Source organism: Abramis brama (genome assembly GCF_963993115.1).
Source record: "Abramis brama genome assembly, chromosome: 22".
Classification (NCBI taxonomy): Eukaryota; Metazoa; Chordata; class Actinopteri; order Cypriniformes; family Leuciscidae; genus Abramis; species Abramis brama.
The window spans coordinates 32,413,747-32,432,713 of record NC_139984.1 but is presented as its reverse complement, the minus strand read 5'-3'; the positions used below and the strand labels follow the sequence as shown (position 1 = coordinate 32,432,713).

At 38.4% G+C, this 18,967-nt stretch overlaps 1 protein-coding gene across 1 annotated transcript; it reads left to right on the top strand.

Annotated features, from left to right (window-relative positions):
• Positions 1-271: 271 nt before the first annotated feature.
• On the top strand, positions 272-13,008 carry eno3 (enolase 3, (beta, muscle)). The gene is made up of 12 exons (XM_084098335.1): positions 272-429; positions 2,280-2,365; positions 2,854-2,949; positions 3,420-3,478; positions 4,343-4,412; positions 4,816-4,949; positions 5,665-5,887; positions 7,415-7,612; positions 10,590-10,791; positions 11,984-12,092; positions 12,724-12,782; positions 12,878-13,008. Exons 2-12 carry the CDS (start codon positions 2,281-2,283, stop codon positions 12,942-12,944), a joined length of 1,302 nt encoding a protein of 433 aa, XP_083954461.1. The 5' UTR covers positions 272-429; position 2,280; the 3' UTR covers positions 12,945-13,008.
• The last annotated feature ends 5,959 nt before the right edge of the window (positions 13,009-18,967 follow it).

Below are 18,967 nucleotides of genomic sequence, written 5' to 3'. Positions count from 1 at the left end.
AAATAAAAAAGAAGGATTTGAATATAAAATTCGGCAAAAAAGTAGAAAATTAAAATGAGAAGAGTCACCAAAAACATTTTTTTTTTGGCTTAGGATACAGAAGTTTGAAGATACCTTTTAAAAAAGATTGAAAAGTCAACCTAAAATACTTTGCAACACACACACAGTCCCAAAACAAATGATTAACTGTCTCTTCAAACTGATGACAATTACATTTATATTGAATTACTTTGTTGTAATATAAAACATGCGTGTCCTGAAACACTCGCGCGCTCTGTAAGCGTCTGGTGTTTTTAGACGCTCCCTAAAGTTTCTCCCATATACGGGAACGTAGTTTAGAGACTGTCTATAAATTGCGGCGCTGCAATTTCACTGTTCATTCACACCCTGTCAAACGCCGAGACTGACACCGACGCGAATCGCCCTCAGGTAAAGACGCACGCATTTCACTGCAATTGTGTGTTTATGAGAGTTTTTCTGACACTTTGTTTTGCGGTATCGAACGGGCGCGTGCACGAGATCTGCAAAAGTGCGTTAAAGTCTAATGTGGATTTACTTCCTGACTGGAGCATCTGATCTGAGATCAGCTCTAATGACCGAGCTCTCGCTAATCTCTGTCGTTATTTGACGCGTCTTCTGATCTGGGACCTGTAGATCTTATTAATATTAAACTTTACTCAGCCTGAGAAACTGGACGAGTGTGTAAGTTTGCTGTTAGGAGATATAGTGTGTAATGTTTTAGACTGTAGATGAACGCTGAGTTTGTTAAACCGGTGCAGATTTAAGACCGTTAAACTTTCTGTTAGTAAATGACCTTCACGCTTCCGGTGGCACCATCAGATTCTTCGGCTTTAGATCGGAAACGTTACGGTTAAAGTAATGTTTTACAGGGACCATCAGTGGAGATTTAACATCATGACTAATAAATGACATACGATGCACAATTATAACTTTATTTACGAATAAAAATAAATAAAAAAACCTATATAAAAGTTACACTTCGGGTAAAGTCCAAATATTGCTAAAGGCTAAACATTGCGTCATTAGGTGGTTATTTAATAACTGATTGTTGCGTCAATGTGCACGCGCCTATAGATAGTAGGATTTGTATGATCACGTGCCACACGTCCGTGGGCAGCTCCGCGCGCTCGATAAAATGCTGTGCTGTGATTGGCGATTTATGCTCTGTCCATCTTGCAGAAAAACTGATAAAACTTTGAATAAAGACATTGTAATGAATGATGATTATAAAAAGTATCAATATCTTGATTGAAAAAATAAATAAGTGATTGGTAACTGGTATCAAAAATGAGAACTTTGGTTTACAAATTGAAACATTGCTTTATCTCTGAAATATGAAAAATTAGGTTAAAAAAAACCCTAATGTAACATGGATGGACGCTTGTTTCTGCCATGGAATATAAAATCTATTAATGTCAGTTTCTCAGAATTCTGATTTTTTTTTTTGTTGCAATAATGAGTTTTTCTTACAGTTCTGAGAAAACGTTATGAGTTATAAAGTCCGTCTTTATTTCATGGCAGAAACAATCTTCCATAGTCCATCTGCATGTCTGTCAGTCAGAGAAAAATTACATTTGCATTGTTTACATGGTTATATTCAACCACAAATCTGCAAAACTTGTAAAAAAAACCTTGTACCAACAGCATCAAATTGAAATTTAGAAGATCTGGTGTCGATTAATTGAATTAAATCAGATCTACGGTGTCGGCCTAATCTATAAAGCTGCGTAGTGTGTGTGTGTGTGTGTGTGTGTGACTGGCATACAGTGTCATTGCTCAAATGCAAAGGTCAGAATGTTTTGCACAAAGGTCGGGGTTCAGCACGGCTTTGTAAAGGTCATATAGAATCGTCGAGGTATGACTGAGATTTCTCTCATACACACGCACGCGCACACACACACTCTCTCTCCTGAGGTCTTCTACTGTAGCCGCTCTATTAATAGCAGCGAAACTTCAGACTGTATCAGACAGCTGAGGGGTGACCGTGTGTGTGTACAGTATTTTAAGGGTTTGTGCAGAGGTCTTAACTCATTTGACCAATTTCAGGGTTTTTTTATTCATAAAAATAGTTTTCTCTATCAAAATTTGATGACCGTTTTAAATATGCTATCTGAACAAACAAACAGGACTTTATTTGCTAAGCACAGAAATGAAGAAACTAAAGTCTCTCTCTCTCTCTCTCTCTCTCTCTCTCTCTCTCTCTCTCTCTCTCTCTCTCTCTCTCTCTCTCTCTCTCTCTCTCTCTCTCTCTCTCTCAGGATGTCCATCAGTAAGATTCACGCTCGTGAGATCCTCGACTCCAGAGGAAACCCCACTGTTGAAGTCGATCTTTACACAAGCAAAGGTACAAATGCTGTGTTAGTATCATTGAGATACTATTGTGGTTTCATTATTTTGAAATAATTTTGTTTTCATTTAAGTTTGTGTCACTTTAATCACTTTTATTTAAAAAGTCTATAGTTTTTATTTACTTTAGCTGTAGCCTACTTGTTTTAGTACATCGAGTTGGCGGCTGACTGAAAATGCCGTTAAATTTTTCAGTTAACTTAATTTTTTCATGTACGTTTACACTATGACGTTTTTGTATAGACCAAATAAATATTTGCATAAATATATTTACATAAATATAGCCCTGCAGTGACTGACTTAATCTGGTGAAGCCCTAGTAACAACAGAACACATTAGCAACTCCTTAGCAACCACCTAGCAACACCATAGCAACCTTTACTGAATAGACCGGCAGGTAGATCAATAATCTTCACACTTCAAGACTCAAGACTAGTTCGTCTTGAGGAAAAGTGTGTAATAGTTGATCGTTTTCTGGTGTTTCAGGGCGTTTCCGGGCGGCTGTTCCCAGCGGTGCTTCCACTGGAGTTCATGAGGCTCTGGAGCTCCGGGATGCAGACAAAACCCGTTACCTGGGCAAAGGTACAACACACACACACACACACACACACACACACACACACACACACACACACACACACACACACACACACACACACACACACACACACAAACACAAACAGGCGCACATATCTTTATGGGGACTCTCCATAGACGTAATGGTTTTTATACAGTACAAACTGTATATTCTGTCCCCTTACACTAACCCTACCCCTAAACCTACCCATCACAGAAAACTTTCTGCATTTTTACATTTTCAAAAAAATATCATTTAGTATGTTTATTAACCCATTTCCCTCATGGGGACCACTGGCTGGTCCCCACAATGGAGGTGATCTCAGGTTTTACTATCCTTGTGGGGCCATTTGGTTCCCACAATGTAATATAAACAAACACACACACACACACACACACACACACACACACACACACACCTCTCATTCATTACACACAAAGACAAATATTAATATATATATGTGTGTGTGTTTAAGGTACCCAGAAGGCCGTGGACCATGTGAACAAGGAGATCGCTCCCAAACTGATTGAGAAGGTGAGATCATGGATTGCCTTTTTCACATATTTTAATAATCATCATCAATTATGCATCATTCTAAAGCTCACTCTAATTCATCCTTGGAAAATTTGCAATGGAAATGTTCCTAAAACCTTTTAGCAGCTCAATTTTTTGTGACACCAACTTGAAACTGAAACACAACTGTTTTTATTTTATAGCATTTGTAACATGCAAATTATTTTGTGAAATATTTATAATTTGAAAAACGTTTAGTTCAGTTCTGCGTTTGCTTAAACTTACACACTGTTTATCATGATGGTTTTTGGTATCATATTTATATAAATAAACTTGCCTTGCCCATTAAAGTTCTTGGCTTCCAACCTAATAAACCCTTTAACCTCATCGTATTTAATATATGTACATTTTGTACTTAAAATATATAAAATTTGAATACTTAAACTAATGAAATGCTCCATTTACTTGATAAATATTCACATTTATTTGATTCATCCCATCATAAATATCAGAGTGAATAACCGCCATCTACTGGACACTATATGCATAGCATGATTTTGACCTGTCAATCAAATATATATATTTTTTTTCACCAGATGAACTAAATGCATTAGAAATTCTGTTTTCTTTGTTTCAACTTATAGAAATGTAGATGTTTACTGTGGTGAAGTTTTGAAAGTTTGCATATTTTCTTGAACAAATGAAGAAATGCACTCATGTACAGATCTAAATTACCTAAGATCATTTCTTTTGTTACTACTGCAGTGAAATTATTTTTATATAATTTTATATAAAAAAGTTACACTTTTACTGTTCCTGATCAAAAATGACTGCGAAAAGCCAATGTTTGCCCAATGTCATCCCATCATCCTTGTCTCTAAACAGAAGTTCAGCGTGGTTGATCAGGAGAAAATTGACAAGTTCATGCTGGAACTCGATGGAACTGAGAACAAATGTAAAAACACACACACACACACACACACACACACACACACACACACACACACACACACACACACACACACACACACACACACACACACACACACACACACACACACACACACACACACACACACACACACACACTCACACACACTCACACACACACACACACACACACACACACACACACACACACACACACACACACACTCACACACACACTCACACACACTAATACACACACTCACACACACTAATACACACACTCACAGCCGCACTCACACACACTCACACCCGCACTCACACATACAATTATACACACACTTATGGACACTCAACATATTCACTCACTAAGACACTCACTCACACATTAAGACGTGTCATTAGTTTCTCTCACACACTCTCCCCCACAGCTAAGTTTGGAGCGAACGCTATCCTGGGTGTGAGTCTGGCGGTGTGTAAGGCCGGCGCGGCTGAGAAGGGAGTCCCGCTGTACCGCCACATCGCAGACCTCGCGGGAAACAAAGACGTGATCCTCCCCGTACCCGTACGTGTGCCGCCCCAACAAACATCGAGATCACAGTATTTTTAAGGGTTATGAGGTGGCATTTTAGTATTGTATGCTATTATAATATTTATTAATATTTTAAATGAGCTTTTATATATATAAATTATCTTTTTTTTTTTTTTTTTTTTTATTTAAGTTTTAGTCATTTTATTTTGTGCTTTTGTCATTTTATTAGTTTTTAAGGTCATTTATATAATATTCTATTTGTTAATAGTTTAATTGTAAACTTTTTTTATTTTAAATATTGTTTAAAATAACTTAGTTTATACAATTAGTTCATTTGTTATTAAATTATGTGCTTTTGTAAGTTTTTTTTTATTAGTATTTTTATTCCTTTAGTGTTACTTATATTTTAGTTAGTTTTTATATTTTCAGTTTTTATTTAAATTTTAGTAATGTTATGTGCTTTTGTGTTTTTATTATTTTATTTATTTTGATTTCTTTTTTTCCTTTTTTTTTCACTGTCAGGCTTAATAACACACACAGCTGTGCATCACCACAGTTACAGTGAAAAGACCCTCTCAAACAGTATCGCACCGCGTTCCCAACATTGTTAAAGCGGCATACTAAAAAGCGACGTATATTAAACTCATATCATAACAAAAATAAACACCGGTATTCAGTATGAACCAGTATACCCCCAGCACTACTGTCTGTCTCCGCTCTCATCCCTCTCTCTTTTCTTTCCCTTCAGGCGTTTAACGTCATCAACGGAGGCTCTCACGCCGGAAACAAGCTGGCCATGCAGGAGTTCATGATCCTCCCTGTGGGAGCCAAGAACTTCCACGAGGCCATGAGGATCGGCGCTGAGGTGTACCACAACCTGAAGAACGTCATCAAAGCCAAATACGGCAAAGACGCCACCAACGTGGGAGACGAGGGCGGATTTGCACCCAACATCCTCGAGAACAACGAGGGTACGAGTTATTGCATCCGTTTATACAAAGCGCGCCACACAAGTGCTGAAAAGTGAAGACAAAGCGTCTCGATCGCCCCCTGGTGGCTGGTCCCAGTATAGCTCATAAACCCAGCGGCTCGATCGCCCCCTGGTGGCTGGTCCCAGTATAGCTCATAAACCCAGCGGCTCGATCGCCCCCCGGTGGCTGGTCCCAGTATAGCTCATAAACCCAGCGGCTCGATCGCCCCCCGGTGGCTGGTCCCAGTATAGCTCATAAACCCAGTGGCTCGATCGCCCCCCGGTGGCCGGTCCCAGTATAGCTCATAAACCCAGTGGCTCGATCGCCCCCCGGTGGCTGGTCCCAGTATAGCTCATAAACCCAGCGGCTCGATCGCCCCCCGGTGGCTGGTCCCAGTATAGCTCATAAACCCAGTGTCTCGATCGCCCCCCGGTGGCTGGTCCCAGTATAGCTCATAAACCCAGTGGCTCGATCGCCCCCCGGTGGCTGGTCCCAGTATAGCTCATAAACCCAGTGGCTCGATCGCCCCCCGGTGGCTGGTCCCAGTATAGCTCATAAACCCAGTGGCTCGATCGCCCCCCAGTGGCTGGTCCCAGTATAGCTCATAAACCCAGTGGCTCGATCGCCCCCCAGTGGCTGGTCCCAGTATAGCTCATAAACCCAGTGGCTTGATCGCCCCCCCAGTGGCTGGTCCCAGTATAGCTCATAAACTCCACCCTCCCCATGAAGTCTAATGGACATGATGGAAACAATCAAATTACACTTCAAATAAAAAATTATTATTATTATTATTATTATTATTATTATTATTATTATTATTATTATTATTATTATTATTAATTTTAATCGCGCTGATTTAAGTTTAAGCGTTCACTACTGTGCAGAAGCAGGTCCCAAATTTGCGCAAGATGTCAGCGCCATATTAGGACTTTGGCGGCTTCACTTTTCACCAATGGAAGAGTGAAGGGGCGTCACCCATCTTTTTTTTACAGACTATGGTTTATACCATAGACAAAAAAATGGACGTAGTGTCCGTGATGTCAGGTTTCTGAAGAGCGTTTTTGAAGCCCAAAGTGGGCGGAGCCGGTCGCCGCCATCTTGGCAGCGCGTCACTCCCGGATAAACAAAATTAGGTGACGTGACGCTAACAGCAGACAAGTGGCTTGTGACATCAGCGGCAGTCCACCTGTATCTCGAGTGGCCACGCCCTTAATTATGCAGAAGGTACAGTTAGAAGAGAAATTCACCCCCATCACAGTTGTCATGAAGGGCAAGATTAGCTATATAGACCAAAACCACTTTTTGTACCAGGCTGTAAACATGTTTATTTATGCTGTAAAGTTTACATTGGGGTCTATGGGATTGACTCTCTTGCAGCCGGTCTCTAGTGGCCAGTCGATGAATTGAAAAGGAAAAGTCACTTCCGTGTTGGATTCAAGAGAGACACTAAGGTTGCCACTTGGTTTATACACTGCAAAAAAAACAAAAAAAGTTTAAACGTTCTCTAATAAAGATGCATTTCCGTAGCTCTCGAGCTGTTGAAATCTGCCATCGAGAAGGCCGGCTATCCTGATAAGATCATCATCGGGATGGATGTTGCAGCATCCGAGTTCTTTAGGAATGGAAAATATGATCTGGACTTCAAATCACCCGACGACCCGAAGCGCCACATCACTGGAGAGCAGCTGGGAGATCTGTACAAGAGCTTCATTAAGAACTATCCAGGTACACACACTGACTCGCGCGCTTTCTCACGTACAGACTCTCACACACTTACTCGCACACTCTTACTCACTCACGCATACACCATACAATACAATGTTTATTTATAAAGCACCATTTAAAAACAACCGAAGTTGACCAAAGTGCTGTACACACAAAGAGAGAAAAAAGAAAATAATAAAAAGACTAGTAATGATAAAATGTAAGAATAAACATTTTACAATTTACAAACACCAGTTGTAGAATGGGTACAACACACAAAAGTAAAATCATAAAACAATGAGTCAAGATATATTAAACGCCAAAGAAAAGAAATGAGTCTTAAGAGTAGACTTAAAGGTCGATAGAGTTGGGGCAATTCTGATATGGACCGGGAGACTATTCCATAATTTAGGGCCGATGGCAGAGAAGGCACGATCTCCTCTATTTTTTAATCTAGTCCTCGGAACTTGCAATAGACCAGAATTAGCTGATCTAAGTGACCTTGACTGAGCGTAAGGGTGTAGCAGGTCTGACAAATACTGTGGTGCCTCATTATGAATGGATTTAAAAACAAACAATAGAATTTTAAAATCAATTCTATATTTGACCGGCAGCCAATGTCGTGAGATCAAGATCGGCGTGACCGATTCATATTTACGCTTCCCATAAAGAAGCCGAGCCGCTGCATTCTGAACCAACTGTAGACGTGCAACACGAGCCTGTGGAGCACCGATGTACAATGAGTTACAATAGTCCAGTCGTGATGTAACAAAAGCATGCATGACCGTTTCGAATTTCTTAAGGGAAAGAAAAGGCTTCACCTTTGACAGAAGACGAAGATGATAAAAACATGACTTAATCACAGTACTTATCTGCTTATCAAATTTAAGATTAATATCAAACCAAACACCCAAGTTTCTGACACCCGTGGTTCAATAAAGCGACAAAGATGCAAATTCAGGATCATGTACATAGTGTCCATTTGAACCAAACACAATAAATTCGGTTTTACTCTCATTCAGGCTCAGGAAGTTGGTCGCAAGCCAGAGTTTTAGTTCTTCCAAACAATCCATGATGGGCTGTAATGCCTGCCTATCATCACGCTTCAAAGGGATCTAAATCTGGGTGTCATCTGCATAAAAATGAAAAGAGACCCCATACTTGTTAAAAATAGACCCTAGTGGAAGCATATATAGGGAGAATAGTACAGGACCAAGAATTGAACCCTGGGGAACACCAGAATTTAAAGTTGTTTCAGAGGAAGAATGGTGTCCAATATTGACAACATACACACACCTTTATTCACACACTGGCTCTCTCACTCACACACTCTTACTCACTCACGCCAACATTATGAATCTGCAGACTCGGAGCCTGCATCTACAGTCCCGCACCCAGAGTCCCGCATTCTCAGACCCCTCGTTTTTCGAGACAGCGCCTCCTGCTGTTCGGAAGATCGTATAACACCCTTATCCAAATGCCATTGAAAACATCAGGATGCAATATTACGGTCTCTTTGTATTTATTTAAAGTTATCCAAATAAATATTTGCGTTCCCTGCTTAATGCATGTGCCAAAAAAAAAAAAAAAATCATTGTGTTTTCAAACTAACTGATTACCCAGTATTTATTTATTTAACGTGGGTGTAATTGAAAGAAAATTACTGATGTAAGGGATACAAATACAGATTGAACTATCTTCTGAAAAATATTATGTGATATTATATTGCTACAATGTTTTAGTTTGTTTTTGTACAATGTTTCAAATTCCATTTTTTTTCTTTCAGTTCAACCTATAATGGTCTAATTAACATTATACCATGCTAACATTACAAAACCTGTTTTTTGATATTTTGAATGTGAAGCAAAACTCAAATAATAGACAAAACACCAATAATAAACAATTCTGTACTTTATTTAACAATCACCTTGATCACCGTCATCTTGCTGTAAACAGGACAAAGCAAAGAAAAAAGGAAGAAAGAATTGTGTTAGTGACTTTACTTTTCATCTTCAATTGCATTAAAAAAAACTACTCATTTATAAGTCGCTTTGGATAAAAGCGTCTGCTTAATGAATAAATGTAAAATGTAATGTAAATGCATAAGGTAAAATAATTACTTTCTGGTAGGCAAATGTTGCTTATTTTCTCATTCTTTTTGCAATCACCCTGTCAAATTCCTCAACTTCACTAAAATAAAAGATGAATGCCATTGTCAAAAATATTGTGTGATAATAAATAATATTTTTTTTGTTTTATTATTGTAAATGGCTGGCAACAACTTCATATCACAGTTAAATTAATATTGATCCATTTTAATACTTGCGTTTTATAAGAACTAATTTAAGTAATCTACATAAATTATATAAAGTAAAATAATTACTCCGGCATTAATTAATTCAATTTATAGTTTTAGGAGAAAAGGTCCGATAATTAAAAAAAGGTAAAAAGGTAAATCTGATTAAATAATTAATGATGACATTCTTTGATATTAACACACTTAATGTATTTAATTGGTCTACTTTAATGTCAACTAATTTTAATCAAATTTTTACAATGGCTTGTCTACAAAAAGTCCAAGGTTAAAGGCTAACGTTAGCTATCAAAATATTTTCGGGGGGAAAAAGGCGAAAAAACATACATTAACGGCTCAAATTTTGTTACAAACTATCTTCACAAATATTAACTATCATATGTTGGTGTATCGATGAGCTATAAAGTAGTTTGATTAAAAAAGAAATCATTGAATAAAATTGACCATACTCACGTTTCGGCTTAAGTTCTTCAAATGTTTATCCGATCCAATTTGATAGGAGGCGCTGTCTCGAAAAACGAGGGGTCTGAGGGTGCGGGACTGTAGATGCAGCAGGCTCCGAGTCTGCAGCTTCATACTACTCACTCACGCATACACACACCTTTATTCACACACTGGCTCTCTCACACACACACAGTTTGTTCACAAACAGACCCGCTTATGTGCGTCTGGGCTTTTCTGCAGTTCAGTCCATTGAGGATCCGTTCGACCAGGACGACTGGGAGAACTGGAGCAAGTTTACAGGATCTGTGGACATCCAGGTGGTGGGAGACGATCTGACCGTGACGAACCCCAAACGCATCCAGCAGGCGTGCGAGAAGAAGGCCTGCAACTGCCTCCTGCTTAAAGTCAACCAGATCGGCTCTGTCACCGAGTCCATCCAGGCGTGAGTATATAGCACGGCCTCCTCGCAGAGCTGCACCACAGGGCCCATTTACGGCCTCCTCGCAGAGCTGCACCACATAGCCCATTACGGCCTCCTCGCAGAGCTGCACCACAGGGCCCATTACTGCCTCTTAGCAGAGGTGCACCATGGAGCCCATTACAGCCTCTTAGCAGAGGTGCACCACAGGGCCCATTACGGTCTCCTCACAGAGCTGCACCACAGGGCCCATTACGGCCTCCTCACAGAGCTGCACCACAGGGCCCATGATGATTCTCCTGATATAGACAGTCAAGTCAACTTTATATCTATAGCGTTTTATATAATACAAAGCAGCTTCGCAGTAATAAACGGCAAAATAATTTTGTTGCTAAATTTATCATTTATAAAATACAATAAAATTCAGTTTCAGCTAAAAAGCAGCTCTATGTAAGACAAGTGTCATTCAAATTAAGTTCAATAATGGTGTCAGTGTTGCAAAGTTCATCAATTATGGAAAAATCTTCTGTAAAGCAGTTCTACAGAATTCAATTGTCATTCAGCTCAATTCGGTTCAACATTAATTCTATTGCTCAGTGTTAATTCTATTCAGTTCATTTACAGTGGCAATGTTAATTTATCTATGAAACAAATTCAGTTCAGTGATTCCATTCAATAACCGTTCATGTTGCAAAAATTCATCAATTATGAAAATTCAATTCGTATTCTGCTGTAAATCAGCTCTACAGAATTCAATAGTGTCATTCAGCTCAATTCAGTTCAATGTTGGACCAATTTGCAAAATTCATCAATTATTAAAGGAATTTAATAGGAATTTTGTTCAAAGGAATTCTGTTCAATTCAATGTTAATTTAATTCAGTTCAATAAGTTTTAATGTTGCAGAATTCATCAATTATGAAAAGAATTTGATTCAGTTTGTTGTAAAGCAGCTCTACAGAATTTAATTTTGTCATTATTCAGCTCAATTCATAAACTTTTAAATTCAGTTCAATGGTAATTCAATTCAGTTCAATAACCGTTACATGTTGCAAAATTCATAATTTAATTCAGTTTAATGGTAATTCAATTCAGTGTCATTATTCAGTTCAAAGTTGATTCCGTTCTGTTCAATCAGTGTTCAACTCTGTCAGTGTTGCAAAACTCCATTGAACAGCTCAGTTTTACTGCTCTGTGTGTGTGTGTGTGTTTGTGTAGTTGTAAGCTGGCTCAGTCTAACGGCTGGGGTGTGATGGTGAGCCACCGCTCCGGGGAGACCGAGGACACCTTCATCGCTGACCTGGTGGTTGGTCTCTGCACAGGACAGGTACACGAAACGCATCACACAGCGAAAACAAATGCGAAACAACCGTTTCTTAGTTCTTGAATGTTCTGCCACACTATACGCATTAAAGGTGCATTGTGTGATATTTAGGAGGATCTGTTGACAAATGCAATCTCATACACATAACTATGTTTTGAGTGTATAAAGACCTTACATAATGAACCGTTATGTTTTTATTACATTAGAATGAGCGTTTTCTCTCTACATACATTTACATCGACATGTTTTTACGGTGGCCCTGAACGGACAAACGCGTTTCGTCACTATGTTGTTCTTCGTGCAAAGAAGCTTCAGCTAAAGTCAGCGGATAAAACACTGACACAATGATGAACAAGTAACAATAATATTTGCAATAACATTGTTTTACTGAATAATGAAGTAAACCTAATTTCTTAATTTATCTTTGTAAAAAAAAACTCATTGCTTAACTGGCTACTCTCTGCTGTCTCAGACGATGACATCACTTCCTGTCGGCCACTGTAACTTCTGTTGGTTGCAATTCTCAACCTCACCACTAGATGCTACTAAAACTTACACACTGCACCTTTAAGCAGCGACGCAATATCACCTCGCTAATGTTCTGCCACACTAACACATCTCCTCATGTGACCAGATTAAGACCGGCGCCCCCTGCAGATCGGAGCGTTTGGCAAAGTACAACCAGCTGATGAGGTCAGCGATGACATCATACACCTCACAAATCAGGTTAAAGGACAATCTGTGTGTGTGCCAACTCTCATCTGTGTGTGTGTGTCTGTGTTCAACAGGATCGAGGAAGAGCTCGGTGACAAGGCCAAGTTTGCAGGCAAAGACTACCGTCACCCGAAACTCTAAACATCCACTTTCCTCCACAGTACTTTTTTGAAATGAGTAAATGAAATAAAAAAAGTGAAAGAAATGGACTGTCAGCGCATTATTTACATGAACAATCAGAACTTCAAGGGGACCTGTAGTTTATTCCAGATCTTCATCTTTAGTGTGTAATCCTAATTACATTAATACTAGCTTACATTAATTTACAAAGTTTATTTACATAAACGTACAATACTAATACATTAATACTAACACTTTATCTTCTATTCTATATCTATTATCTTTATAAAACAAAAGCATTGGATTAATCTGGGAATGGTCATCACTTGCATATTGTTAGTTTAACTGCTGCTATTGCTCTCATTTGTAAGTCACTTTGGATAAAAGCATCTGCTAAATGAATAAATGTAATGTAAATGTAATCCAATCGCACGCCTGCAGCATGAGTGATCGACCAATCGCACGCCTGCAGCATGAGCGATCGACCAATCGCACGCCTGATCAATGAGTAAATCACCACAGAACTGAATACAATGACAAAAACACTACAAAATTACTGAAACCAACTAAAATGAAAATAATTAATTCAAAATATAAAAGAGGACCTATTCTACTTTATTACACGTTCATCTGTCTTTAGTGTGTAATGTTGCTGTTTGAGCATGAAAAAGTGAGTTCTTCTCTATATGAGTGTTTCTGAACTCCTGAAACATGTTGCACCATGGGCCTGAAGAAACGCCATCTCGTTCTAATGTATACCTGTTATATAGAAGAATGACAATAAATAAGCACTTGACTTGACTTGAAACGCCTCCATTGTAGTCTTGAGTTTCTTCCAGGAATGAACACGTCACAATATTCCTCATAATAATTCATACGCAGAATAAAGGCCTGGTTGAGTTAGTTAGTAGTGTGTTAAACTGGTGGTTATGGTAAGGGGGTGGGACATTTTCCAAACACACTCGAAGCGCTCGACCAATCACAACACACTGCTCCAGCCGACCAATCAGAGCACAGTGTGCTTTTCAGGAGGAGGGGCTTCATAGAGACTGGAACTAAACTGTGTGTTTCCCGAACACTGATGTAACTCGTTGTTTAACTACTATAGTACGATTCATCGTTGAAGAAAAAATGTAGCTCGTCACGACTGTTTCCCGAAACCATGTCGTAAATTGGTCGTTCAACCGCATTGATGTCACGCAGGTGTTGGACTAATAACTACTTTTAATGAATCTGTTTGAGATCGAATTAACACTAGATGTTAACAAAAAACGGTCCTTTAAATCTCTTGACAAACTAAAAGACGTAAATGACATTTGTATGTATCCTAAATAAAAGATACAGATTGCACTGAATGTCAGCTTGCTTATTTGGCTGAAGATCAGGATTTATTGAGTCCACATGTCATGCAAACAAGAAACTGCTTCTAACCGCAGGAGATCTGTTGTTCAAACACACAACTCTGCGATGCTGTTTGCGAATGTTCGTTGGAACGATGGTTTCAGGAAACTGCTGAAAACGACAGAACATAGTTGGCTAACGATGCTTTTGGGAAACCAGAGCGTTACTGAAGGACTGGGAAGAGAGGAGATTAAACAATGGAGAATATGGGAAAAATAATCAACATTCAAGCAGGAAAACCTGTTCTAGTAGAGCCTGAACACAACAAAACCCCTGTAACCATTATTAATGCATTCAGGCTTTAAAGCTAAAACTGTAAATGTTCAGTGGTTTCGCAGTCTCAAGCTGCAGTAATGCACTATAAATATAATTTAAATCATGTTTTTTATTCATTTTAATATTATTTGCCTGTTTTTTTGAGTGCCAGGCCCACTTCTCCACATCCAATCAACAACCGATGCACAGAACCGAGTCTCGCCTTTTTCTTTTAGATAATCAGTTATCTGTCACAACACGGAAGAAAAGACCTGTAGCGACTGTATCGCGAATGAATGTTCTCGGTGATCTTTAAAGCGGGACTGTGCGCTGCTGACGTCAGAGAGCTGGAGGCTTCGGGTCTCGCTGTGAGAGTTGCTTGGCGACGATCATCAGGCCGAAAGCGTTTCAGCACGACATCCGAGAAACACACCCGTGTGTGTGTGTGTCATATTAGCATGTGTGAGTATGATGTAGTGCCCAGGGGTCAGAGGTCAGGCTGTCGTTGGCTGCGCTGTGATGTTTGCGTCAGAGAGAGAGAGAGAGAGAGAGAGAGAGAGAGAGAGTCACTTTCACACACTATTCTGTGTTTTCTCTAAAACTTCCTGCTTTTAAACACAGCGATAAGACACTTGCTTTTGCAATAGAGTTACGGTCAAGTGATTTTTTGTGTGAAAATATCTTAAAAATAGGCTTGGTAAATTACCGGTCAAAAGTTTGGAATAATTAATAGTTTTTTATTTTTTTCAAATACATATTTTCAAGGCTGCATTTATTTGATCAAAACTACAGTAATTATTATTTTTTTAAATAATATTATATTGTAAAATAACTGTTTTCTATGTGAATATATAGTAAAGTGTAGTTTATTCCTGTGATCAAAGCTGAATTTTCAGCATCATTACTCCAGTCTTCAGTGTCACATGATCCTTCAGAAATCATCCTATTATGATGATTTGATGCTCAATTATTATCGGTGCTTATTAATAATAACGATTCTTATTATCATCAGTTTTGAAGGTTTAAAATGTCTCCGATCTCTTTGATAAATAGAAATGTCAAAAGAACTGCATTAATTTGAAATAAAAATCCTTTGTAACATTATAAATGTCAAAATTAAGTTATAATTATTTATCAAATAATTGCAGTTGTAATTTTTATATATATATATATAATGGTTTTGTATTGCAGTTTCCACAAAGATGCATACTGTTTTCAACACTGATATTAATAAATAAAATCATAAATGTTTCTTGAGCATCAAATCATCATATTAGAGTGATTTCTGAAGAATCATGTGACACTGAAGACTGGAGTAATGATGCTGAAAATTCAGCTTTGATCACAGGAATAAATTACACTTTACTATATATTCACATAGAAAACAGATGATTTACATTACAATAATATTTATAATATAGTTTTTACTGTATTTTTGATCAAATAATGCAGCTTTGGAGACCGATCTTATTTCCGAGTCTGATGTTGTGTCGTGCATGTGTCTGCCGGTCCGTACGCAGGTTGAAAGGCCCGTGACCCGTGGTCATTGCTACGGAAACTCTCATCTGATGCCGAACTATTGTGTCTGCGCTCTCACAGTAGGACATAGTTCCTGAGCGCCGCCCGTTTCCAGGGGGAACTTTTATAGGGGGCGGAACCTGAAAGGGTCAGAGGTCACATCAGCCTGTTACTGTGAAGAGTGATGAGCTATAAAGAGGCCGACGATTAAACGCGACACAAAGCGCAAAAATGTGAGCGTGCATGTGACGTGTTCATCCTGAAGTGAAAGAGTTGGTGTGTATCAGCTGGAGAAATGAGAATCTGCGCTCAGTATGGAGGCCGTGACGTGTGTGAGGGGCGGGGCGTCGCCCACGGCAACCGTTAGCGATGTGTGACATCACAGCGATGCTTCTTAAAAGGCCGGGTGGTGCACCGGCTCCGACAGAGACCCGTCCTGAAGCCGTACAGGACAGAACCCGAGCCAGAACAGGACAGATATTAAATTCTCTTTAAAAACAAGGATGGCTTTTTCATCTCCTCTAAACTTTACCTCCTCTCTCCTCGTGTTTCTCATCATCACCGTGACAACGCAGGTAGAGGGACGGCCATCGGCACGCCAGTCAGACGCACAGGTGAGGATTTCACTCCTGACTCGACCAATCGCGTGAGTTTGGGGGCGGGACTAGCTTGACTGATGGATGAATGACAGATCGGTGTTTGGGAAACCTGTTTGATAACAGACATTGCTTGTGTGATTCGGTTCATTACATGCTGTATACTGCCTATTACTTTTAAAAAATAGTGGCAATATTCCACGATAAACACCTCAAACAGTATTTGCTTTAGTTGAAGCCATCTTCTAATCACATTATTTAAAGTCCCTCTGTAATCAATAATTTTATCCCTTAAAACTCATCTTTGATCACCAAAAATACATATTTAAACGTTTTTTTCCCCTTGAAAATAATTTCTTCATGCCTTAAAATAGCTTGAAGTATATGCAGTACTATGAATATGCAAATGAGCCCCGCCTCCACTCACTCACTCAGTTGACGATCACGTGTTGATCTGATTGGTTACAAGGTCGTTTGTGACGTCAGAAACACCAGCGATTTCAAAGCTGTTTTTGAGACTGTCTTTGGTTCACTGCAGTTTTAAGGAGAAAATACTCAGCAATGCTGTCGACTTATGAATTTACACATGGTTTGTCTTAAAACATATTAAAAACACGGTATAGACGTATAAAGCAGTGGAATTCCTGATGGAAAAACTAAATTCACGTTCTCAAACTACTCAAATATTTGTATGCATAATATGCTAATTGTTTCTACATATATAATCAACATCTTTAAATCAATAATTTTACATTTAATTCGATTATATCATTTGAATGTATATATGAATGTATATATCATATATATCATTGAAGTAATGAACAAACCAGTGAAGTTTTAAATATTGTTCTCAAAACATTAGCACAAAAAACATAATTATACATTGTTCAATCATGGAATGTTTTTTCCTGAAACATTTTTTGTCTAAGTGTTTCAGAATGTTCATTCAGAAGTAACGCTCCCATGCAAAATGATACGTTGATTTTTATTTATAAATAAAGAATAAAATGAATAATTAAAACTATTGCCACGAGAGTAAAGTAGCAGAAGAAGAAGCTACGAGCGAGATGGAATAGCACGAGGAAGTAGCCATATAGGAACTTAACAAACACATATATATTAAGATCAAGTGAGGAACTGGTAAATCAATCATATCAAAAATATCCTTTCAAAGTGTCAGCTCTGGCCCTCTGGGCAGCTTAATATTATTGTGGTTTTAACACCAATTAAGAAAACGAGCTAACGCGACATGAGACAGAATATCAAACTTAGTTGACAGAAATAAGAAAGGAAATAGCATGTCTCATGTGTGTATATATGTATATATACACACACACACACCAATAACTTAATGAGAACGTTAGCATAAATGTTCTTAGAGCACATTTTTGTTAGCTGGGTTAAATAAGCCGTTAAGTTTTGAGTCAGATTTTCAAACAATCTTTAGTTTCAAATCCAAGTTTGTAATATTGTGATTCTCCTCGTAGCTGGTTGGCTTGGTTCATGGGTTATGTAAAGGATAATCTACGTGGAATTTTGACAACATTGACAACTTAAAACTGTTATGATGTTTGCAGCGCAATATTTGACCGGAAGGGTAAAACTTACGGTTATTTTCCTCAGTTACGGCTCGTTAGATCTAGCATTCCGCTCGATTTGAATCAGAGAAGTACTAGTGCGTAAAAGTACATTTATTTGAATGAACGAATAATATCAAACATTATCTGAATTCATTATCGAGAAAGAGAGAGAGAGAGAGAGAGAGATGTGCGAATTACCTGTGAGCATCATCAGAGTCGAGTATTCAGACAGACCAGAGAAACGAAGACATTTTAAAATCCTTATGGAAAAATGAATGGAAAAAATGGTCTGGTTGTCATCAGAAATATAAAATATTATTTGCTGTTTTAATCTCTTTTTCTTTTTATAAAAATGGAGGGTCAAGTCTAGCGCTAGTCGAGTCACACAACAGCATATTATATATGATAAATAGTACATGTAGTATTGCTGTCTATTTGAAAATAGACATAATTTAGGTGATTCTGTCTTAAAATTACACACTTAAGCTTTCAACTTTTTTAGATGAGATTTTAGGATTAAAACGCAAAATTACTATTTTCTTTTCCACATTAGTAAGACATCCAGGGTTATTATATTTAACTAAGGGGTGTTTACCCGACATAAAAACTGAAAAACTTTTTATGCATTTTCGCCGTTCATTTACACGACAACAGTGTTTTGTGGGCCTGAAAACCCAAACTTTTGAAAATGGGT

Excerpts from the sequence above, each read along its gene's own strand:
- eno3 (XM_084098335.1), top strand. The coding sequence starts at position 2,281 with ATGTCCATCAGTAAGATTCACGCTCGTGAGATCCTCGACTCCAGAGGA. Across the intron at positions 7,613-10,589 it reads CTTCATTAAGAACTATCCAG|TTCAGTCCATTGAGGATCCG; the intron begins GTACACACACTG and ends GCTTTTCTGCAG. Across the intron at positions 12,093-12,723 it reads TTGGTCTCTGCACAGGACAG|ATTAAGACCGGCGCCCCCTG; the intron begins GTACACGAAACG and ends TCATGTGACCAG.